The sequence below is a fragment of the Cloeon dipterum genome, chromosome X (genome assembly GCF_949628265.1).
Source record: "Cloeon dipterum chromosome X, ieCloDipt1.1, whole genome shotgun sequence".
Classification (NCBI taxonomy): Eukaryota; Metazoa; Arthropoda; class Insecta; order Ephemeroptera; family Baetidae; genus Cloeon; species Cloeon dipterum.
The window spans coordinates 10,122,825-10,145,691 of record NC_088790.1 but is presented as its reverse complement, the minus strand read 5'-3'; the positions used below and the strand labels follow the sequence as shown (position 1 = coordinate 10,145,691).

At 38.9% G+C, this 22,867-nt stretch overlaps 8 protein-coding genes across 8 annotated transcripts in view; 5 read left to right on the top strand and 3 right to left on the bottom strand.

The window, feature by feature from the left end:
- Pgant35A (polypeptide N-acetylgalactosaminyltransferase 35A) overlaps positions 1–22,867 on the top strand; it is a 210,411-nt gene that overhangs the window by 46,308 nt on the left and 141,236 nt on the right. The window lies entirely within an intron of this gene.
- Positions 35–2,813, top strand: dup (double parked). The gene is made up of 5 exons (XM_065493253.1): positions 35–542; positions 703–957; positions 1,016–1,214; positions 1,274–1,430; positions 2,071–2,813. The coding sequence occupies exons 1-5, from the start codon at positions 169–171 to the stop codon at positions 2,571–2,573; spliced, it is 1,488 nt and encodes a 495-aa protein (XP_065349325.1). The 5' UTR covers positions 35–168; the 3' UTR covers positions 2,574–2,813.
- LOC135945514 (histone H4) lies at positions 6,880–7,254 on the bottom strand. The gene has a single exon (XM_065493254.1). It carries the CDS (start codon positions 7,238–7,240, stop codon positions 6,929–6,931), a length of 312 nt encoding a protein of 103 aa, XP_065349326.1. The 5' UTR covers positions 7,241–7,254; the 3' UTR covers positions 6,880–6,928.
- LOC135946652 (histone H3) lies at positions 7,467–7,950 on the top strand. The gene has a single exon (XM_065494955.1). The coding sequence runs from the start codon at positions 7,475–7,477 to the stop codon at positions 7,883–7,885; it is 411 nt and encodes a 136-aa protein (XP_065351027.1). The 5' UTR covers positions 7,467–7,474; the 3' UTR covers positions 7,886–7,950.
- LOC135945709 (histone H2B) lies at positions 10,059–10,520 on the bottom strand. Its single transcript, XM_065493551.1, has one exon. The coding sequence runs from the start codon at positions 10,503–10,505 to the stop codon at positions 10,131–10,133; it is 375 nt and encodes a 124-aa protein (XP_065349623.1). The 5' UTR covers positions 10,506–10,520; the 3' UTR covers positions 10,059–10,130.
- On the top strand, positions 10,729–11,467 carry LOC135946191 (histone H2A). Its single transcript, XM_065494285.1, has one exon. It carries the CDS (start codon positions 10,752–10,754, stop codon positions 11,124–11,126), a length of 375 nt encoding a protein of 124 aa, XP_065350357.1. The 5' UTR covers positions 10,729–10,751; the 3' UTR covers positions 11,127–11,467.
- On the bottom strand, positions 11,370–15,342 carry LOC135946190 (lysosomal Pro-X carboxypeptidase). Its single transcript, XM_065494284.1, has 10 exons — positions 15,324–15,342; positions 14,386–14,493; positions 14,185–14,325; positions 13,746–13,847; positions 13,520–13,689; positions 13,128–13,285; positions 12,900–13,072; positions 12,206–12,370; positions 11,765–11,958; positions 11,370–11,703 (listed from the first exon to the last, which is right to left on the bottom strand). Exons 2-10 carry the CDS (start codon positions 14,485–14,487, stop codon positions 11,499–11,501), a joined length of 1,410 nt encoding a protein of 469 aa, XP_065350356.1. The 5' UTR covers positions 14,488–14,493; positions 15,324–15,342; the 3' UTR covers positions 11,370–11,498.
- Positions 21,721–22,867, top strand: ND-MNLL (NADH dehydrogenase (ubiquinone) MNLL subunit). The gene is made up of 2 exons (XM_065493235.1): positions 21,721–21,859; positions 22,470–22,867. Exon 2 carries the CDS (start codon positions 22,627–22,629, stop codon positions 22,792–22,794), a length of 168 nt encoding a protein of 55 aa, XP_065349307.1. The 5' UTR covers positions 21,721–21,859; positions 22,470–22,626; the 3' UTR covers positions 22,795–22,867.

Here is a 22,867-nt window from a genome sequence, read left to right as displayed (position 1 = left end):
CGCCAGTGCAATCAGGAGGCTCTCCCTCATTGGTCTACACAACAGCTGTCTTTTCCCGCTCTCACGGCTGCACAACTCCCATTGCAGCTCATTTTTCAGCTTTTCACACGCGCACTGCTGGCACCAATCTTTACTGAAATATTGGATTTTAAATAATTTTCTGCCAACATGTCGGCCCAAAAATCCATCACAAGTTACTTCAACAGCCGTAAGAGATCTGCGGCCAACTCGACGCCGACGAGGTCGAAACTTTTGATTCAGGAGGCGGAGGGCCAAATCAGAAAGATCCACAAGACGCTGCCCGCCGACGATGGAGTTTTGCCAGGCTTCTCAGCGACGGCCCACGAGGGGCCCAGCACGACCCAAAAGGAGCCGGCAAAACCAGTTCGCTCCCTTTCGTTGGAAGAGCTGAAAAATAAAATCCAAGCTAAGGGCGCGGCCAGGGAAAAGCTGAAAAACAGCCTGAAGAAGTTTCAAGATCTGGACGAGAAGTTGACGATAAAACCTTTTGAGAAGCCACTGGAATTTGAACTTCCCGAGAGGTAAATATTGAATGATACATATATTATTATATGTATTTATTGTTCGCAAATATCACAGACGGATATTTTTACAGCACATTCCCATAGCCAGATTTTTTTGTCTGCTCAAGAAAAATGATAGATATTGTAAATTTAAATGAAATCTATTTTCACTTTGCAGTCCAATCAAGAAGCCAGCATACCTGAGTCCGCTGAAGTCTCCCTGCAAGTCGCCCTTGAAGAGCGCCTCACCGTCGAAGGCCAGGGTGAAACTTAATTTTGAAGGCGAGAAGCAAGATCTGCCGCTGCCGCAGTCATATGAGGGTCTATATGCCTCATTCAAGGCGATGGTCGGCGTCGCGTGCATGCTTGAGAACAGGAAAGAGATGGTCACACTGAGCAAGGTGTCCTCAGGTGTCGAGCTGGTCACCAGAACGTATGTTTCAATTGTAAAGAGTGTCTCAGAGCCCAGCTAATGATTTGTTGCTATGCAGGGCCTTCGGTAGGGAGAAGCTGGCCCAGATCAAGAGTGTAGACCCTGAAAGCGTCGAGTGCAAACTGCTCAACGACAACGACCTCGAGCTCAAGGTGAAATTCAGCAAGGACGCGCAGGGCAAGGCGTGGGCTAGTCTTACGCTGAGGGAGGAGAGCTTCCGACTCAAGTTGCTCAACTTAGTCAAAAAGTTCCATCAGGTTTGCATTTCAAAGCAGCGACACAAACAGATGGTTCTGATTAAAAATTAATTTTCCAGGAATTTCTGCAACAACTGAACCCGCCGATCCACGTTGAGCCAGATCAAGTGCGCCGCTGGCACCCCGATTTTGAGCCCAACCTGGTCCCTGAAATAAAGCCTGCAGCCCTGCCAGAAAATACCAAAAGCAAGGTCTACACTGCCTCAGAAATCCTAGGTATGTTTTCTAGTTAGGTTAAAAAATCATAAATGATGCGTTGTTGCTGCTGCTTCATTCTGGGATTTTTGTAGTGACCTTTTCCCCTAGTTCATTTTTTCCTGCAAGATTTCGGATTCAAGGATTTTATGCCATTTTCTACAAGTAATGTCTCAACAGCCGGATTTGTTAGTTAAACAACTCAAAGGTTTTTTACCAGGTCTCCCAGTATTATTTTTACCTTTATTTATTATTTATCTATGAACAGCAAATATTTTGGTTTTTTAAATGAATTAAAACAGTAAATGAGACCATTAATTGTTTGTAATTATAAATACAAATATTTTAAATTGTCTCTGTTAAATGATTAGCTTGATGAATACAATTTTGTATTGTTTTTTCCATTATCACAAGGAAACTTTAATAATGTTGCTTTACTTTTTAAAATTTAATAGTCATTATGTGCGAGATTATTATTCTGAAAGAATGTAAAATATTTGCCATTAATTTTCTCATTTTTTGGCTATCTTATCTAAAAAGATCAGGTTAATTGGTGTTGTTGGCCAATTATATGTTATCAATTTGAATTTAATACATAATTTTCCCTAACTCATCACTGTTCAATTTAATTCCACTGGATTCAAACATTGACTTTTTCCAGAGGCGAACTCCTTTTTGAAGAACAACAAGCGGGTTGCGGAAGCCCTGTCGAAGCTGAAGACTGAAGATGAAGAGAAGAAAGAAGAGGCGACAGAGCCCTTGAACCCGAGCCTGCGCGGGCTGCCAGCGTCGCTTCTGGCAAAGGTGCGGCAGAAGCAGGCAGAGCGGGCGCGGCTGGCATCGCTTTCGATCGTGCGGCCGAGTGAGGAGCAGCAGCGGCGGCGGCAGCTGGAGCGGCTGCCAGCGCTGGCCAAGTACGTGCGCAACGTGTTCGTCAGCCAGAAGAAAAACGTGCTGCGACTGGACTTGCTGCTGGACAAGCTGGACGCCTGCTTTCCGTGCCGGCTAGCGCGTGCTGAGCTTGAGCAGCACCTCGATATGATACACGCAGCGGCGCCCCACTGGCTCAGCAAGTATGTTGAGCGGCAGGTGACGGTCGTGCGTATCGACAAGGACGCTCAATTAGACTGCGTTCTGAAAATACTAGAAAAAATGCTCGACTGAAGTTGCTCTGCGCGATGTGTGACCCGTTTTGTTTTTTTACAAAATCAGCTGTAATTTTAGCCATTGCTAGTGTGTTGTGTGTGCGTGATCGTAGTAGGCCTTTGGAATAATGTAATAAACGTGTGTTACACAATGAGGCAACTGAACTGACGCGGCTATCAATTATTGCGTAGCCCACTCGAATTAATTATAATTCTGTAATACCGTTTAGTAAAACGCAGGCAACTTTTCATTTTTCAATCTTGTTTTAATCCAACCGAGCACAATGAAAATCAATAGGTTCATCTTAATTGCCACTTTTTTCTAGCCATATCAAAAATTTAAATTGTGGGTTTGGTGACCAACTAAAAATGACCACATCTAAAGTTGTTAATTCATTTTCCGAATTTTTCGAAATAAAAAAGCGATGACAAATGTACCAGTCATGGCAGATTTACAAATTTCAACTGGCAATTTGGAAAAAAATGCTGTTTAAGTATAAAACCATAATAACGTGATAAATCAAAGAAGCAAGAGCACATATTGTGTCAATCATAATATTTTTGTCTTATCATCATTGGTTCTGTATTTAAACATACATTCACATCAGAACTGTGTAATCCTTCCCAAAATTATCCGCTATAGACCTAATAAAATATCATTCTAACAGAAATTTCCAAACCTTATTTTTTCTTTCTTGAAATTAAATTCCCTTGAATTAGCAGATTTTAGTTGAAAACTTCAGAAAGGAAAGCTAACCATCGATCCTCTTCATATTTAATAATTCTCCTTCCTAAAAGATGACAGGCCTTTTTATTTTCAATCATCTCGAAAGAACTTTTTGCTCCTGCGAATGTGTCATTTAAACATTCCACTCTGATAAGGGTTGGATTGAATTATTTTGGCATTCAAATAATACTATTTATGGGATTTCTTAAGAATCGCCGCTGCATTGCTCAGTTTGCTCACCAACCTTGTGACCGTTATAGTTATTACGGGTGTTTTTTTAGAATTTTTCTAATATGTTACGCAGCCCCTCAGGTTTTGGTGTGCGTTTTTTTTGCTCTTTTTATCCCTGTCCGAGGACCGGGAAGGGCGCGCACTGAACTAGCACGAATGCTGAAACCCGGGTCCCAACACCGCGAACGGATAACATGGGAGCACAGGGACCTAGCCCACTCAAGGGCCACTACTTGCCTCCAAAAGCAATTTGTTTGTTTTATATTGATATAAAACATATTCTAGTAATTATGTTTTTTAAGTTATTAAAATTTAAATTATTTAAACAATTAACACATTTTGGAATAAGGATCTCATTCCTAAATGGGATTAAGTTATTAATTCAAATCAAATTTTCACTGAAATAATTGGTCAAATTAAAATAATGCAGAGTAGCCGTTTAAATTTGCAATTGCAGAAAACGTACTGGAATAGATAAGGTAAATTCAATTGGCGAAAACGACGCGATCAAACAATTTGGCTTCCGTGTCCCTCTCAAAAGCCACAATATTTCAGTATATATAGAACGCGCGGTGGTGCGAAAAGGATTTAAAATAATGAATTTACCACAGTATTAAGTAAATTGATAAAGAAAATTATCAAACTGGCAAAATCTGAATTACTATTTGAACTGCATAATTCCTAAATTTATTCAAAATTGAATAATAATTGCTAAAACTTTCGATTATAAATGTTATTAAAATGTATCCCTAATTTTAGCCGATTTTTTATTCTACAGGCGAGGATCTCAACATTTGTTTTCAAAGGAATCAAGCGTCATCACGAGGAAAACCACAAGGCAAATAGAGTAAACACAAACGACATGAATGACTGGCAGTTCGCACAGTACATGTTGCCCTGCTTTGTGTCCTCCCTCTTCGAGGTGCTCACTTTAACTGATGGACAACCAATCAGCAATGAAATGAAAAGCTTCGTCTTTGTGATCCACACGCTCATTTCCTCTTACGAAGATCGCAGTTACAAGCTAAATGAGTTGGAAGACAAATACCTCGCACTTTATGTCAACAAGCAATTTTCGTCGCCAACTTTGCTCCATGCCTTCTTCAGAACAGTAATCAACGACTTTATATTGTTTGTCAACCGACCAGGACGAATCACTGAATAGACATTTCAATAACTGTCTCAATTTTGAATCGCTTTTAAAAGCATTAACAAATAATGCCAGCGAGACGACGAAGAATCGTCACTTAGACAGGCTGGCATTCGAGTTTTTCCTGAATCTCAACAGAGCTCTAAGATTTTATTCTACATTGGTATGCCCACCCATGCTCTATGAAGTTACGAACGACGTGCTCAAAGTTTTGTGCCACGTTGGTTTCCACCCTGTCAAAATTCTCGATATCGCTCAGCCAGAACTGGAGCCCTCGTTAAGCATTCTGCTTGCTCTCATAAAGCACTGCTTGCATCGAGGGTCTAAGGACAAACTCACGAGTACTCGTGGTTTAAAAACTCTCAAAATTTCCAAAATTTCGCCCAATATGAGCACCCAGAGCCTCCTAGAAATCGCAAGAGAGGAGAGTAAAAATCTAAATCAATCTCAAATTCAGATACTCTCTTTTTACCTAATCATGAAATTGACGTGTCGAGAAAATTTTTCCACGATGTCCGAAAAACTGTCCACTGAAACTTATGTAGATCTATTTTATCACAGCTATGTGCAGGGTGGGAAAATGAGGCTGTTAAGGGATTTATTCTTAACAGCCATAGGCCCGCTTAAAGTGGCGCAAGAATTCGCAAGAGTAAAGGCTCCGGTTCTCCACTATGTCGCATGAACGAACTTAACAAACGCGGCAATAAAGTGGCGTGGTACAGCCCCGCCGACGATTGGTACTTCCCAATTGCGCATTGCATGGAATGCGGTTCGCTGGACATTATTATTATTGCCGAACAAGCGCTGATCGACTGCTCAACCTACATGGACTATTTTGAAAATTATCGCTTCTGCTCGAGGCGCTGCAGTCAAAGTGCAAAGGACTCTTACCACGCTAAAGGACACATACACTCTGAGTTTGAACAACCGACTGAACCACGAGAAATGATTGGAAATAATTTTATTATTCGTAATTTATTTTTGTATCAATGTGTCAACGCGGCGGCTTGTATAAAAATAAAATAAATGCCAAGTAATTTATTTTAAATAAAAAATTTACATAATTATTAATTATGGTCATAGTGTTTTTGCCCTCAATATCTCTCCAATTTTAAAATTATTATTGACCCAAAAAGAACACTAATAATTGTAAGTCATTCCACTAATAACGTAATAACACTAACTAACAAAACGTTGCATTACTTATAAATATATGGGATGTCTCATTGACCTGTATCGCGGCACAATTTCCCTTGTTTGCTACGCTACGCGCTACTCAGCTAATTGACCTTTATTTTTATTCTTTTTATTGTGGAAATTCAAATTTAAAGCGCTATATATATACTAGGGATGAATATCTCATAGTGCATGATGCTCTCCTTTTTTTCTTGTCTTTGTTTCGCCATAATATGAAACTGGTATTTTAGTTCCTAAGCGCGAAGATTAAATAAAAATCTAAAAATGTCGAATCGTTCTTTATAGGTAAGATGTTATGATGCAAGTTTTTACTCCTGCCTCCTGCTCAAAGATGCCTGATGGCATTTTAGTAGAAAGACTAAATATAATGCGTGTTGCCCGAAAAACACGTGTTATACTATTAAAATGGATAGTTGATTTTACATTGGCAGCTACTGTTCCCACGGGTGAACAAGGATCCATGAAAATAGAAAGATACAAGTAGTAGGAATTTCACAAGCTCTCCTATTGTACAGCAGCGGCGGCTGTTTCGCCCCCGGCAGGCCAGGCCAGTATACGCTGGGGAGCTAGATGCAGAGAGTTCCTGCACTGGTAGGCAACCAACACGCGTTAGGAAGTAATGAAGCATCGATGCCAAGGTCATTGCCGCGTTCACAAAATGGCACGCGCTCCTAAACGACAGGACTATTATTCAGTGTTCAGAGCTCCGAGAAATTCCACTAACGCTCCAGATGAGAATTTTCGCGTTAATTTTTCATAGTTTTCTTACAAAGCGAGGCGATTTTTGGGTAAATTTAATTTCATCTATATAGGATAATTAAACAAGCACCGTGAAGAATAGACACTCACACGGGCACTGCGACTGGTGCAGAATGTAAATTTAGGTTATGATCCCTCATCAGCTGAATTTCCTAACGTGTGCGGTGTGAACTAATGAAAAGAATTCTAATTTGCATGCACTCACAATCAGCGAAGAATACATTATTGCAATTGCTTTTGATGCTATTGACTTGCGATATTTGGGTGGCCCTGAAAAGGGCCGATTTCAGCCGTCGAGTGTGATAACAGCTTAGCCGCCGAAGCCATACAGGGTGCGGCCCTGACGCTTGAGGGCGTAGACGACGTCCATGGCGGTCACGGTCTTCCTCTTGGCGTGCTCGGTGTAGGTGACGGCGTCACGGATCACGTTCTCCAGGAACACCTTCAGCACGCCGCGAGTTTCCTCGTAGATGAGGCCGGAAATACGCTTGACTCCGCCACGGCGAGCCAGACGGCGGATAGCCGGCTTGGTGATGCCCTGGATGTTATCGCGGAGCACTTTGCGATGACGCTTGGCGCCTCCCTTGCCGAGCCCCTTGCCTCCCTTTCCACGGCCGGTCATGTCTGCTGCTTCTATTGACTGTGTCGATTTAACTGAGCAAATAAGAGCAGCGCTGCCATATTTTATAACTCTACAAGCGGCCGGGGATGTAATGCGAGCGGCAGCCAATTAGAGAGAAGCGCGCCAAAATAGGGGAGGAGTCTGGCGAGAGAAAACACATAAATAGATGGAACGGGAGAATGTTAAAGTTATTCGTTTCGTTACTTTCGTTCATCGTTCGCTGAAAGATAAACAATGGCTCGTACAAAGCAAACTGCCCGCAAGTCCACTGGTGGCAAAGCGCCCCGCAAACAGTTGGCCACCAAGGCTGCCCGCAAGAGCGCCCCGGCCACCGGTGGTGTGAAGAAACCCCATCGCTACAGACCCGGAACCGTGGCTCTGCGTGAGATCCGTCGTTACCAGAAGAGTACAGAATTGCTCATCCGCAAATTGCCCTTCCAGCGTCTGGTTCGTGAAATCGCCCAGGACTTCAAGACCGATCTGCGCTTCCAGTCCTCCGCAGTCATGGCCCTGCAGGAGGCCAGCGAGGCCTACTTGGTCGGCCTGTTTGAGGACACCAACTTGTGCGCCATCCACGCCAAGCGAGTCACCATCATGCCCAAGGACATCCAGCTGGCCCGCCGCATCCGCGGAGAGCGTGCTTAAGCTTCAAGTTCGACATCAAAATCGGCCCTTTTCAGGGCCACCAAATCTTTCCCGTTTGAGAGCAAAGCAATGCTTAAAAGTGGCTTGATGTGGCCCATTATTCATTTCTCGTTACCTATGAGACATTTTAGACTTTAAAATGATTTAAAAGCTATAGAGGAGCTAAATTTCGTCAGATTCCATTGTTAAAAGTAATTGCGCAATTTTATTGGAACTTACCAAATAAGTGATAAGACATTATTATGGTTTTTCCTCATTCTCAGCTCTTTATCTGGTTGTCAATACAATCAAAAGCCCGCAAAAAGGAGACATTAAGCTATTTGGATATGAAAGGAACATTTCACGAATAAATCTTTTTTCGTCACACACACTCAAAGTGGTCTTCGTTTTGAATCAGTTAAAGCGAGAGTGAATTAGATTAGGAGAGATTTCCAAAGTTATCTGAGAGCTGTCAGGCTGATGGGTAAACTAAAAGAAAATCGCCTGCAGGTTACAGGGTTTTCTTTTCGTATATTTTTTATTTTTAGAAAATTCACTAACAATAAGTGCATGGGTTTTCGAGTTTTCAAATATACTCGCTTCCTAAAAGTACCATACCCGTATTTTCAGGTACCAAAAGTTTACCCGGCCCGTTAAACATTGCCGTGACCTCTCCACAGCCGCCCCCTCTATTTTCGACACCTAATTTAGGGGCAAATATTTAGTGCCACCCTCAAAACTATAAACAAGATTCGAAGTTCGAATTAAACTGGATTATTTGTGGTAATGTTGTACGTTATAAACGCATTAGTTTCTGACTTGAAAACACGTAATTTCGTCGTTTTTTTTTCAATTTTAAGTAAAGAAAAACGAAATTAATTGATTGAAAATGAAAATTGAAAGCAGTGAAGTGATTGCTAGAGAAGTTATTATATTAATAGTGATTTATAAAACCATAAGAGAGGAAATATAAAATAGAATCAAAAACGAATTATTCACGGCATTGAAAAGTTATCAAAATTAATTTTAAATTCTATTTTAGCTGATAATAATTCCGTTTGTTAGAGTTTTTGCTTTATTTCCGTTTTTTGTATACTGAATTAGTCCAGTAAGTACCAGCAGAAAGAATTTTGAATTTTATAATGCGGTTGCTAACTAAGGTAAGAATCGTAAAAAAGACCGTTGAAAGACACGCCATCGACAGTGAGATCGACGGTTGAGCGGGAAGCCAGAAGGCCAGATGGCCGACGGAGAGCGTCATCCGCGTCGCTTCTGCAGCGCCACCACCACGCCACGGAGCTCGCCTCAAACTAGCCAGGTAACGATCGGTCTGAGCTCTTGCCGGCGGACGAGGGGTCGACAGCCGAGACCGGCGTTCCGCCTCAAGCGCGGTAAAAAAGACAAAAAAGCCTCTGCTTCTGCTTGGCGAGTTTCTATCTCGGATTTCTTATTTTGTTATCGTTTCACATTTTCACAATCAGAGAAAAACACAACTCGTCGATTCAACTCACAACAACCAAGGGAAAAAAGAGCTTGCGAAATAAATGAAAATATGGAATATTTTTGGCCTCACGTACTTATTTGTTAGCTGACAGAATATTTTCGGTTGCGTTCGTTATTTGAGTAACGAATTTGAAACTTCATAAATGAGCTTTTACTTTTGAAAAATAATTGAAAATAATCGTGATAACTAAAAACTTAACTGACAGGCAAGGAAAAGGAAAGATATATGTTGTGTTCTTTTACAAAGAAATTCTTCAGGAATCGGGACATCAGAAGCATTAAACTGAATAACTCTAATTATTGAAATGCAGAAAAAAATGTATTACAATCACATGAGAATTTTCTGACTGTAATCCCTGATATTTGTTCATATGACAGAATTTAGGTGCAACAGCTGAATATTTCCAAAGCTCTAGTAATACATCCTTCAATAATTATTCCGAGGAATGTTATAGCCATGGCGAAGCTACACAAAATGCCCAAAACAGTTGTCTATGAAGATAAGATAATATATTGCGCGAAGTAAATTGAGTCGTTTATACTTTCAAAGTGTTACCTTAGGGCGTCTCCATATATATCCTACAAGGGTTTCAGGAGTTCTCCTAATTAAAGCTTTATTGTTTCATGCTTCTTTCAAAATGGTTAACGATAGTGCGTAATAATTGTTCATTTAGAACAGATAATTTTTGAATTGCTTTGCAACCTTGACTGGTATATTTGGGTGGCCCTGAAAAGGGCCGGTTTTCGTAAGCCAGGTGGTCGCTTACTTAGAGCTGGTGTACTTGGTCACAGCCTTGGTTCCCTCAGAAACGGCGTGCTTGGCCAATTCACCGGGCAGCAGGAGACGCACAGCGGTCTGAATTTCCCGAGAGGTGATGGTGGAGCGCTTGTTGTAGTGAGCAAGACGGCTGGCTTCGGCGGCGATGCGCTCGAAGATGTCGTTGACAAAGGAGTTCATGATGCTCATGGCCTTGCTGGACACACCGGTGTCAGGGTGCACCTGCTTCAAGACCTTGTAGATGTAGATGGCATACGATTCCTTCCTGCGCTTCCTCTTTCCCTTCTTGTCAGACTTGCTGATGTTTTTCTGAGCTTTGCCAGACTTCTTGGCGGCCTTTCCGGAGGTTTTGGGTGGCATGGTGATACGAGCGCAGCGGTGAAACTGATTATGATTATCCGTCAACGTTACGCGATTGTATTTATTTGAAAACGCGGAGTGGACGCCGAGCCAATGAAAATGGCGGCGCTCTCCCATTGGCTCGGAGCTCTGCAGCCGGCCTCTGACGTCACTCGGCGTGCGCTCCCCTCCTTTTAGTATATAAACGCACGAGACCTTCGATATTTCATCTGTTTCGTCGTCAACGCCGTCACTACCCATATCAACATGTCTGGCCGTGGAAAGGGAGGAAAGGTGAAGGGAAAGGCAAAGACCCGTTCCAGCCGTGCGGGACTTCAGTTCCCCGTTGGACGTATCCACCGTCTTCTCCGTAAGGGCAACTACGCTGAGCGCGTCGGTGCTGGTGCCCCCGTCTACCTGGCAGCTGTCATGGAGTACTTGGCTGCTGAGGTCCTCGAGTTGGCTGGCAATGCTGCCCGTGACAACAAGAAGACCCGTATCATCCCCCGTCACTTGCAGTTGGCCATCCGCAACGACGAGGAGTTGAACAAGCTGCTCTCTGGAGTCACCATCGCCCAGGGAGGTGTCCTGCCCAACATCCAGGCTGTCCTCCTGCCCAAGAAGACCGACAAGAAGGCTTAAGCGCTCGATCAACGCTATTAAATCGGCCCTTATCAGGGCCACCCAAATTTTTCTCTTAAGAGCTCAAAGCAATGTTTTTCGTATACACATTCATAATAATTTTAATTGTGGTTTCCAATTTCCAGTTATATATCCAAGAAAATTGTACAGTGGGACCTTCAGAGGTCAGATTTTATCACGGGTTAGAGGACAGTTGGCATTACTCCACATTTTACAATTAACAGATAATATAAAAAACTAAAATTCAAATTTATCTTAGGCATTCAAATTTTATTTATTTTAAGAATAAATTTAATCCTGGTTTCTTCAATCAATTACATAAAAGGAACAGTTATAATTGATATTACTTCTTTTTTTCTCCTGCGGTAATTATTAAACAGTACCCCTGTACTCTCTGATCCACTTGCGGATGTGCTTTTTGTAAAGAATTCTTGCATTTCGCACAGAATTCGGGTCCGCGGGGTTGGAGGCGCGCAAGTCGAGGTGGTGGGCGCCCTCGGGGATGATAATTGACACGACCGACGGCGTCAGGCTCTCGACCACGCCCCCGCTAGTCCAAGGGTCCCTCAGGCCGTTGCTGCATACATATTTCGAATTTTATACATTTTTATCGTAGGGAATTTCTCGAATATTTGAACCTGAAGATAATGTTGGACGAGAGTCTGGCAAGTTCGAGGCCGCCGTACCTCTTGGGCACCAGGAACGGCTGTGGCTTTACCCACGCAAACGTTTTCTTGCAGTCGGCCACGTATTTGTTCATGTCCCAGGGGCTCGGCTCGAACATGTCGTCGACGCCGTTTGAGCACATCGGCATCACCATTTCCGTGCAGGACTACAAAATTCCATAATTAAAACGAGTGCGTTGTGTGTGACGTCAGTTCGACAAACAAATAACTTTAGAAAATTTATCATTTCATCACAATTAAGGCATTTAAAATATTATTCCCATTTTAAAGAAAAGCAAGGCTTTTTATTGACCCAACAAATTCATATCTTTGCGATTTCTAAGAATTATTTGGGTTTATTGGACTTAGTTTGGAGAAAATGTTTTGAAATATTTGGAAAATTTTAATTTTTACCTGAAAGCCCCAGCCGTTGCCGCCCAAGGACGGACCATCAGCGTCTTCAAGGTCGAGGCATTTTGTAGTGCCTGTGTAGTTCAAGTAGACGCTGGCCGCTTTGAAGATCTGTGTTAGCAATTCCTTTTCTTTCAGGTTTGGAGCTTTCAGATGTTCACAAACTTCCTGTAGGCAGGAAACGAAATGAGCCAAAATTTAAAAATTGATTTTGTGCGTAAGATGGATTATTTATTGATTGATTCCTTCTTTATTTTGAATTGAAATGAGCTACTAATTTTTCATGTTAAAATAATGAGTTAATAACTGCCCAAACCACATTAAAATTAACTTCAATATTTTTTTATATCATGTAAAAATATAAGACATGCGTTTTAGAGTCGACCACAAAAATTCAAATTTAAGCAAAAACATATTGCATTAAAAATGTTGCTGGTCGTGCCAAAAAGAATAGTAGATAAAACTTTGAATATATATATTATATGATGTGCCACAAAAAATATCATGAAATAGAAAAAATACAGTAGTTGGGAATGTCGGGATTTGGAATTCATCCAAAAGTTGACTATGAGAGATTTCAATCTTTGTGCCGATATCAGATGAAGCCGTTATTGGCTCTCAAATTCAGAGCATTTCTTAAAATCGTCCCGGGAAATATATTTTGCATTGCATTTGTTAATCATTTAAGTTTCTCTACCAAAATAGGATTTGCAGGCAGCGGCATGAGGAAGTTGGTGGCGTAAGGGTAGTCGGTCATGGCCAGGTTGACGTACACCTCGGACAGGAAGTCCTTCACATCTTTCACGTCGGCCGCCTTGGTTAGCGGCTTGCACAGCTGGAAAGCCTTGGACAACCAGGCCAAACCGTCGGCTGGAATATGTGCCATCAAAAATTGCACGCGAAAATTGAAGAAGTATTTTATTACCGCTTTTGACGATCTGATTGAAAGCGTCCCACGAATTGCGAATATTATACCTGCAGTCGTCCGCGGCGGACTGGAAGTCGGAGGTGACGATCCGGTAGAAGGCATTGCACTTGTTCATCCCTTCAAACTCTAGAATCGGCGCCGACGCAGCGATGGCACTTTGCAAATCAAATAGAACATTTTAATGACGCATCATTTCAATATGATGATAAAAACATTTATTTGCGAGAAAAGATTGAAGGGGTGTTTAGAGTGAATCAAAATGAATAATTTAAGCTTAAACTATTTTAAATAATTTAATTATTTTATCTGTCATGATTTTCTTTGGAGTAAATTTGTTGTTCACAGCTTGCGACTCGGGGAGTAAATTATTCGGCATTGTCTTTATTTACCCTTGAACGATGTGTGGGTACTTCATGCGGAACCAGGCAGACAGCATGCCGCCGTAGGAGCCGCCAAACACAATCACCGGAATACGATTGTCGCCGCGAAGAGCCGTGATCAGGTCGACGTAGTCCTCCAAGGCCTGGTGTGCCGTCAGGTAGCCCAAGTTCTTCTCATTCTTTTGGCCGAATTTTTATTTTTAAAATTAAATTCGGGTTGAATTTCACAACTTACCGAGAAGGAGTCCTTCCCAAAGGGCAACGACTCGCCGTAGTAGCGGTGCTCAGCAAAAACAACCTTTGCCCGCATTTCAACCGCCAGCTCCCACATGAAACCCTGGATTTTGAAGGATTTAACACAGGGCATATGGTAGACTGCTTTGAAATTTTTTCTTTGATTTTTATTTTTTTAAAAAAAACTGAAATCATGCAAAAACTGGAAAAATAATATTCGCCTTGGAATTCCGTTGAAATGATAATGAAAAATTTGTTCACTATACCAACAAAAGCTACGGGTAACAGAGGCCTTGCCTTGAATTGGTGCAAATTAACCGCACAATTCCCTTAATTTAGACCAGCCTCTTTTAAATTCAATTTAAAATGAAACAATTAGTCATGCGAATTTGCTTTTCTCTTAACGATTAAAATTCGAGAAAAATTATATTATACTCTACCGTATTTTCGGCGAACAACTTAATGTCGCCTTCATTTCCCGTGTAGAAGAAAATTGGGCCGCTGTCGGCATCCCACGAGCTGTCGTTGACCAAGTAACGCATTTCGAAAGTGGCGTTCGTCGTGAAACTAAAATGGTCCACCTGCAGATTTTAAACTGTTCTCAAAACCAAATGGGAATTTATAATTTAGGTTGAACTTGCCGGAACTGTGAAATTTTTTGTCACGTATTCATAGCTTGCGCCTTGTTGGATGTAGCTCGCCAATATGCTCAAAGCCACTAAAAAGCTCGACAAATGACACATTTTGAGCTGAAATTTGAAAGAAAAAGTTAATTTTAAGAGTGTGACAGATGAAACGTTTATAATATATTATTTCAACGTGGACCTAAGCTTGAGGAACATTATTGACCAGCGCGCACGTTTATTGTTTTGACCTTTGAGAGTTAGATTTGATAGCAACAGAAATCTGATGACTTTAACTCGCTCTCGGTTGACCTTTTCCCTCTGATCATTTGAAATCTAGCGTTTGGTTCGATCTTTCAGCTGAGAAGTCAAAATATAATGGATGTTTTGAAAGATTCTTTCGATATATTTCACAATTTTTGTGTTGACACTCCATCAATCATCAGGTAAAAAATGTTAGAGAGTGATAACCATGAAGATTTTTAATGGAATCCCTCAAGTCTACGTAAGACGTCGAGAAAAGCAATTGTCTGTAAAAATATATCACTATAATCGTTAACCGTTGACCAATTTGATACATGCCTGTAAAAAAATTAATTCAAAACGAATGGATATACGAAATCATATAAAAATATGGAAAAGAAGAATTACAGATCACCTTTGCATGACTTCAAATTTTGTTACGTTTTGAATTATTATGAAGTTAGCAAACCCGTGAGAAAGTGAGAAGTGAATAAATAAACGTAATATAATATATAATTCTAGAACAAAGGAAGCAAAGTTTTTATAGTACATATAATTATTATTGCATGATTGTGCTATTTTTATGGCCGAAATTTTGTTAAATTTTTTATCCATGAATATTTACAAAATCCAGTGTTTTTTTAACTTACATGATTTTTTTTTAAAAAATAAATCGGCATTCATATCTCTAAACTGTCTTTTTTTTCACTTGCCTTAAAAGTGTAATCCAGCCTGTCGTTTCAACCGCTTTCTAAACACTCAAAGGAAAGAGGAGCCGCGTGAGTCGTCAATGATTTGTAACAGGGTAGCGCTTAGGGATGGGCGAAAAGTACTCGGTACTTTCAAAGTAATCGGTACTACCGGTACTTTTACTCGGTACTACCGATTACTTTTAAATTGAAAAGTACCGAGTACTTTTCTCCAAAAACCAAAGTACCGATTACTTCGATTACTTTGCGATTACTTTTTCGAAAATACCATAAAAAAGTCCCAAAAACCGTTTTTGAAACTATTTTTTAGCCAAATCGGCCCCAAAAAATTCGGCCGTTGTACTCTGGTCAACTTTGACTTACAAACGCAGGACCAATATTTTTCTTGAGCTGCCAACTGCCAGTTTTAAGTTGGCAGCCCCGACGCCTTTGCCTTGATTCGGCAGTGTGCTTGCAGATTACGAATATATGAATTTGGCAACACCCACGAAATTAATAGCAGCTACTGATGGGCTGGCTTGTAACCGAAATTTTGCTCGTGGGGATTTCCTCTTCCAAAAAATGGTGAAAAGATGACATTTTTCGATTATGAGGGTTTTCTTTGCTCTCACACGCACATCATCTCAAGCTCATCTATAATTATCAGAATCCAGAATTGCAAAAAATACCCACCGTTAGACTCGTCTCGACCGACACTAACCAACCAAAGTGATGGGGGTGCTTACCCACAACACCTTTCTACTTTCAACATCATTGCCACAATTTAAATAGTAAAAATTTTAGCATACTTTCCTCTCTGGGCTTATAAATAATTTTAATTTATCCAAATAAACTCCTTTTAAATTACCAACCAATCCCTCCTTTCAAAACAATAAAAAAATATTTTTTAAATAAATGCAAAATAATTAAAAAATTTAGATATAAAATTTTAATTTTTTCGAGGGTGTTGAGCAGGGTTTTACTGGTATCGGAAAATTCAAAAATTCACCGCGGCGCTGTCTTAATTCCTGCGGTCTACGAGATCATAGGGTCCCCCCTCACCCCCCAGCAAGTGTATTAGTGTGGACAAGCTGATCGGATCAATCACCCATTAAAGCTAAAAATTGTAGCTTACAAATTTCAAAGTGGTTTTGTATGTAGTTTTTGAGAAATTCTAAATTAAAATATTTAAAAAAATCAATTTTTTCGAAAGTTGCAGTTCTTTGCACCTCCAAATCTTTGGTTATATATATATCCATAAGAATTGCAAATACTAACCACCATTGGACGCGTCTTAACCTGCACTAACCAGTAAAAGTGTTTATGGGGTGCTTAACCCCATCCCCTTTCAACCCCACTGCTACAATTTTGATAATAAAAATTTCATCATGCTTCCTTTGGACTTAAAAATATTTTAAATTGTCCAAAACTCCTAAATTGCAAACCCTTTCTCTTCTTTAAAAATTCATGCGGAAAAATATTATTTAAATTAAATGTAAATCAATGAAACATATAGTATACTGATATTAATTTTTATTCAAGGGGGTTGAAAATCATTGCAACTTTTGTGGGTGGATGGAGGGTAAGCGAAAGCACTCCGCCTAAACCTTTCAGCTGGTCAGGGGAGGTTGAAACAAAGTCTAACGGTGGGTAGATTTTGAAATTCTGATAGTTATTTTCCAAAATTTTGGAGTTGCAAAATTAAATAACAAATTTTGAAAAAAATAACCAAATCCTCGACTTTCGAAGTGGAATTTTTTAAAACCAAAAAACAAAGAAAATTTGGGATAGTTTTTGGAACAACTTTAAACACATTCAAAATCAATTTCCAAAATTTATTTTTTATTTTTAAATCTTTGAAACTTCCTTTTTGACCTATTTTTTTAAAGTTACCACAAACATGTCCGTTATTGGTTATTGATATTAATTGCTGATTAATTTATTCCCTAATGAACTAAACGGAAAAGAAGCACCTCCACAAAATATAATATATCCATTGAAGATATTTGTGTTTCGGAAAAATGTGTAAAATAATCAAATTAGCGGAAATCCCTGAAAAACAGTTTTTCATGATTTATAATGCATCATGTATATATATAGTATGAATAATTTAGTTTGTGTTAGTGCATAATCATTTTTCGTTTCGAAAAATTAACAATTATGTATCAATCACGGATATAATTAAGAAAACTTAGAAACTAAAGAAATTATGCAGCTCAAATAATTAATAAAAATGTGTTTTCAAAAATGACTTTGAAATTTAGAGTTTAAAAATAAAGTGTTTAAAAAGTTGTCGCATGATAAGTGTGATTTTAGCAGAAAATGTCTTAGTGATGGTTTTTTGTTTTAAAAAACTTCACTTCAAAACTGGAAGAATAAGTACTTTTTCAAAATTCGTTTATTTTTTGCAACCTCAAATCTCGAAAACTAACCATCAGAATGGGAAAAAACAACCTACCGTTGGTCTCGCCTCAACCTGCCCTGAGGATCTGAAGGGTTTAAGTGTGCTTAGCTGCTTACCCTTCACCCCTAGGTTTCTATACTTCATCCCCGGTGCAAAAAAGGAAAGCATAATTATGTGTATCAGCTTTTGGATTTTTGTATTCATATTGCATTAAATTGTAGCAATGGGGTTGAAAGGGGATGGTGGAAAGCACCTCCTAAATACTTTAGCTGGTTAGTGAAAGTCAAGACGAGTCTAACGGTGAGTAGTTTTTGCAATTCTGATTGTTAGAACCCGAGATTTGGAGGTGCAAAGAACCCAAATACATGAAAAAATAGGCATTATTTTTGCAACTCCAAATCTCGGGTTACAACCATCAGAAAAGCAAAAACTACCCACCGATGGACTTTTGTTACCTGCTCTGATGAGCTGAAAGGTTTAGGGTTGCTTACCCTCCTCCCCTAAGTTGCTATACTTAAACGCCCTTGAAAAAAGTAAATTATTTTATAGCTCTGGATTTTGTATTAATTTTTGCACCGATTTTAAAATATTTGTCTGTTTCTTTTTGAAAGAAGGGATGGAATTGAAAAGATATTTTAGACAATTTGAAATATTTTTAACCCAGATGGAGCATGCTAAATATTTAATATCGAAATATAAGCAATGTGGGGATGAAAGCTAGGGAATGGGGTAAGCGCCAAAGCGGCCCCTAAAAATTTAAGCTGGTTAGTGGAGCTTAAGACGAGACAACGGTGGATAGTTTTTTCAATTCTGATTGTTAAAACTTGCCGTGGGCTGATTTCACCGGCAGCTGGCTTGACTGAAAATATTTTTAATGGCAAGCTTTTTTTCTCCAGAACTTACACATTTTCAAAAATTTGACCAGTGGCTTGGCGCTCGTATAGCTATGCCAAATTCACGGTGGCTTCCGGCTGACGATATAATCGAAAATTGGTCAAAGCTGGCTCAACTGGATGAAAAGACAAAACTTAATTTTAAGTAGCTAAATGTCTTTATTGGTCGTTTTACGACTTCAATATATTTTATTTGTATTTTATAAAAAATGTTCCCAATATTTTAATTGCATTTGGGGGATTAGAGTATTTTCTGCATTTTCGTGATGCATATAGTTTCAGAAGAGCAAAAGGGGGGTTGTTAAAATATGACTCTAGTGCCATTTTCAATACGTGTACAGCTATTTAAACATTGCTCCAGTATAAAGCTAATTTTTGGCATCAAATCGGCAAAACCATCTTCACGAGCGTTTACCGAATTTTCCACTGCACAAAGATGAATATAAGTTATGGAAAAGAACAAAATTATCATTAAAAATCACCAATCACCATAGATTTTTACTTGTTTTAAGTCTCCATATTTACGGTATTTACAGTTAACTATTTTTCCTTTCCTACGAATTAATTGCACACTAACAATTTAAAATATTAGTATAGCAGAAAAATTTAGAAATTGCATGAAAAGAACATTTTTTATTTTTGTAATTTTAAGGGCTCTTTTTAGCAAATAAACGGGTTTTTGCTAGCCCATATTGTGGTACTCCTTGGCCTGATCTATCCCATCGCGCGCCTGCAGACCCAATGAGCGGCCGCCGGCTGCTTAATATAGCTGTGTTGCAGTTATTCGCAACACCCTGCTGTTGACAAAGAGCCCCTGGACCCTGAATCTTGAAAGTTAAGTTGTTGAGAGCCAGGGCTCAGTTTCCAATAAAGACTTGCCTTTTTTTTGTAAACTTTAGAACAGCAGTTCGTTATAACTATAGCTACCAATTTTTTGTTTATCACCGAATCAGTTTGAAATACTGAATGAGTGAATTATGTTTAAAAAACACTCATAGCGAACCCTTAAATCCGCCATTGAAGGGTATAATATGTAAGGCAGCTTAGCTTTAATCTGTTGGTTGAGTATTTACTGATCCAGTTATAAATATAGGCTCAATTTTTTACGATTAAAAAGCTGGACTTTTGTTTTTGATTAAAATAATTTATTGTATAAAGCTTTATAAAATTTTCAAAAATTTAACACGCAACGTTTGTCATGTTTTCCGTTTTTTCATTTAGTACACTGCTACAGTTACTTAATTTGTGTAATACAAATAAAGGATATTCAATTAAATTAAAAAACAAATTAGTAAAAATATTTAAAGCAGTCGTTTCACTGTTACGCGTGGTGCCAAGTAAAATATTTTTAACAGATTTATATGTATCTAAATTATGTTCACAAATCATTGGCAATATTTCAATCTCTTCCCACCAGTACGTTTGAAAAATTGGCCTTTTTTATACCAAGTTTTCAAACTTGAAATTTCGTGAGGAACCGCTGATTTTTAGATTGAAATTTTTTTATGATCACAGTTACAATTTATTGTAAAATGTTGCAATGGCAAAATTGGCAAACACGTATAGATGAGTAAATAATTGATTTATTTCTCATTTTTGCAAACAAACCTAAAGCAACTTTATCGTGCCAGCTACAATTTTGCGTGATTCCCTTTGGTATGGTAAATAGCGGCATGGGATTTTTGCTTGTATTTGAGAGCATAAATGAGCTCGTGGATAAAACAGTACCTGCGCACGTATGTAAATTTAAGAACAAAATTGTTGTTGCATATTATGTTTAATGTTAAAATTTCATCAAATTTAACGGCAACTTTAAATTGGGAATGATAGAAGAATTTTTACATAAATAAAATACAATTATTATTTTAAACATCTATATGTGTTTGCCAATATTACCATTCCATCAATTTACAATTAGATGTAATAGTGGATAAATTTTCCTAAAATAGTGGCGGGAAGAGATTCTTGAAATGATCGATGTGTTAAAAACATAATTTGGATGCAAATCGGTTGAAAATAGCCCTCATCAGCACTACGAGTAACAGCGTAACGAGTATTATTTAAAATATTTTTATTCTATTCAGACAGTTAAATATAGTATTGGTATTTTTTTTCTGTGCCAGCATTCGTTATAAACGGTTAATTATCTCATAGGCCAGTCAAATTCCAATTTATTGATCAACTTTGATCAATTTATATATATCAACAAAAGCAAGTAAGGAGTTTAAATCTAGTTTCGCCCGATTTTGATACCGAATTTTCCAGTTACAAATTGTAGAGAAAATATATTATGTTACTTTAATGAGTTCATTAATCATTTATCTATTTCATGAACTCATTAAAGTAAAATAATATATTTGCTCTTCAATTTGTAGCTGAAAAATTCGCTATATACAAAAATATAGTACCACGACAGTACAAAAATTGATTTGCAAAATAATGCTAGACAATATTTTTCCTCACAGATGAGATCAAAAAAAATACGAGGACAATATCAAATTTTTCCGAAAAAATTCATACATTGACCCAAATTTGGGTCTCTTTCAAACGTTTTTATGATGAATTTAATTTTTGCCAATATTTGGTTGAGTTGCTAAATTCAAAACTATAAATTCAATGCACCAGGTCCTGGTCGATATTGTAAGTATCACATAATTATTAGATGATTTTAGCGGATTTTAGAGTTGTGGCGATAGCGATTTCGGATTCGCGCCAATAATGGTCCTTAAACTCGGGACACAAGGCTGCCAACTTAAACCTATTGTGATTGGCATTGGCAGCACAATAAACTATCCCGCCTTCTCTGCACGTGTTAAAGTTCGCTATACAACGGCTGAATTTTTTTTGGTCGATTTAGTTCAAAATTAACGTGAAAAATGCTTTTTTAAACGTTTTTTAGTCATATTTGGAAAAAGTAATTGAAAAGTAATCGAAGTAATCGGTACTTTGGGTACCGATTACTTTTGTGAAAAAGTACCGAGTACTTTTTCAAAGTAATCGGTACCGGTAGTACCGATTACAAATAAAAAGTACCGCCCATCCCTAGTAGCGCTACTTTTAATTAGGCAACCCGTCCGTCACGCGTATGTAAATTTAATGGGGGAGGTGAGGGGAGGAGGTAAGGTATACAACGCTATCTGGTGAGGGAAACTGAAACTATCACCGTCTTGCACACAGCTGTTCGTCCTTCGTTAAAACTGCAAACAACAATTTGCAGAGTTTCCTGAATTTCGGCATTAATTTCGCCGAAATAACCGCTTTTGGTAAGTTATAGTGACCTGCATTAGTTTTTTAATGGTTTCTTTCGTACGTTACACAAGTTAAATTTCAAAACACGAAGGTTTCTCGTATCTATTGGTTAAAACTTAAGCTTCATTTTCTGCTTGTTCACTCTGTAAATCATTCTGACAATTTTCCTTCCTTTTCCAGCTTTTCCTTTTCCCTTTCCTTTGTTTTATTAGTATTTATGTAGCTCGCGGCTTCTTATTTTGAATTTTCATTTATGAAAGGAACATAAAATCCGCCAAAATTACGTAAATCTCAATTAATTTGTCTTTGTAATTTTTATGATTTTCGTCGCGGAATAAGAAAGAATTGTCGATGTTTGTTCTTCGTGGCTTTTGATAGCAATAGGGTAGCATTTTAACCACCTGGAGAGTTTACCTTAAAATATTTACCAGTATCTTGCGCTTCCAGGGATTATTCAAGGATATTTTGCAGAACAAAGAAACATTAAAATTGCAAATTCGCATCAACCAAAATTTTGTAAATGGGAGCTTTTTATTTCATAAATTATGCTTGAATTACTGGATAAGTTAAAATATCAGTTAAAAAAATAAAATCAAAATTTGAGATTTTTAATCTTTTTTTCAGGTTGATGGGCTTCTTGCAACCAAGGCGCTACTGGCTGTCAGTGATCTTCCCCGCCATCGTTACCTGGGCAATTGTAGCTGACCTGCGGCGCACCAGTCGTTACAAGCAGCGCAAACTCAAGCTAGCCGCCGACTACTCTTAATTAATATCAACCAACATGGTTTTGAGCGTGGTGCCTCGACTGGCCTGGATGGGTGTGCCCTTTATTGGCTACTTCATCGGCATGAAGATCGAGCGGATGGAGACGGAGCGGCTCACGCTGTACAGGGACAAGAGCGCCCTGTACGGCTCCCCAGTGCCTCCTGCCACCCCCACTTGGCCTTGAGCCGCGTCTAACGATGCTAGTTTGTACAGATATAATTGGAGCTAATAAATGTTGGAAATGAAACAAATGAAAA

Excerpts from the sequence above, each read along its gene's own strand:
- dup (XM_065493253.1), top strand. The coding sequence starts at position 169 with ATGTCGGCCCAAAAATCCATCACAAGTTACTTCAACAGCCGTAAGAGA. Across the intron at positions 958-1,015 it reads GTCGAGCTGGTCACCAGAAC|GGCCTTCGGTAGGGAGAAGC; the intron begins GTATGTTTCAAT and ends GTTGCTATGCAG. Across the intron at positions 1,215-1,273 it reads TAGTCAAAAAGTTCCATCAG|GAATTTCTGCAACAACTGAA; the intron begins GTTTGCATTTCA and ends TTAATTTTCCAG.
- LOC135945709 (XM_065493551.1), bottom strand. The coding sequence starts at position 10,505 with ATGCCACCCAAAACCTCCGGAAAGGCCGCCAAGAAGTCTGGCAAAGCT.
- LOC135946652 (XM_065494955.1), top strand. The coding sequence starts at position 7,475 with ATGGCTCGTACAAAGCAAACTGCCCGCAAGTCCACTGGTGGCAAAGCG.
- LOC135945514 (XM_065493254.1), bottom strand. The coding sequence starts at position 7,240 with ATGACCGGCCGTGGAAAGGGAGGCAAGGGGCTCGGCAAGGGAGGCGCC.
- LOC135946190 (XM_065494284.1), bottom strand. The coding sequence starts at position 14,487 with ATGTGTCATTTGTCGAGCTTTTTAGTGGCTTTGAGCATATTGGCGAGC. Across the intron at positions 13,073-13,127 it reads CAATCAGATCGTCAAAAGCG|CCGACGGTTTGGCCTGGTTG; the intron begins GTAATAAAATAC and ends CACATATTCCAG. Across the intron at positions 11,704-11,764 it reads TCGTCCAACATTATCTTCAG|CAACGGCCTGAGGGACCCTT; the intron begins GTTCAAATATTC and ends ATATGTATGCAG.
- LOC135946191 (XM_065494285.1), top strand. The coding sequence starts at position 10,752 with ATGTCTGGCCGTGGAAAGGGAGGAAAGGTGAAGGGAAAGGCAAAGACC.
- ND-MNLL (XM_065493235.1), top strand. The coding sequence starts at position 22,627 with ATGGTTTTGAGCGTGGTGCCTCGACTGGCCTGGATGGGTGTGCCCTTT.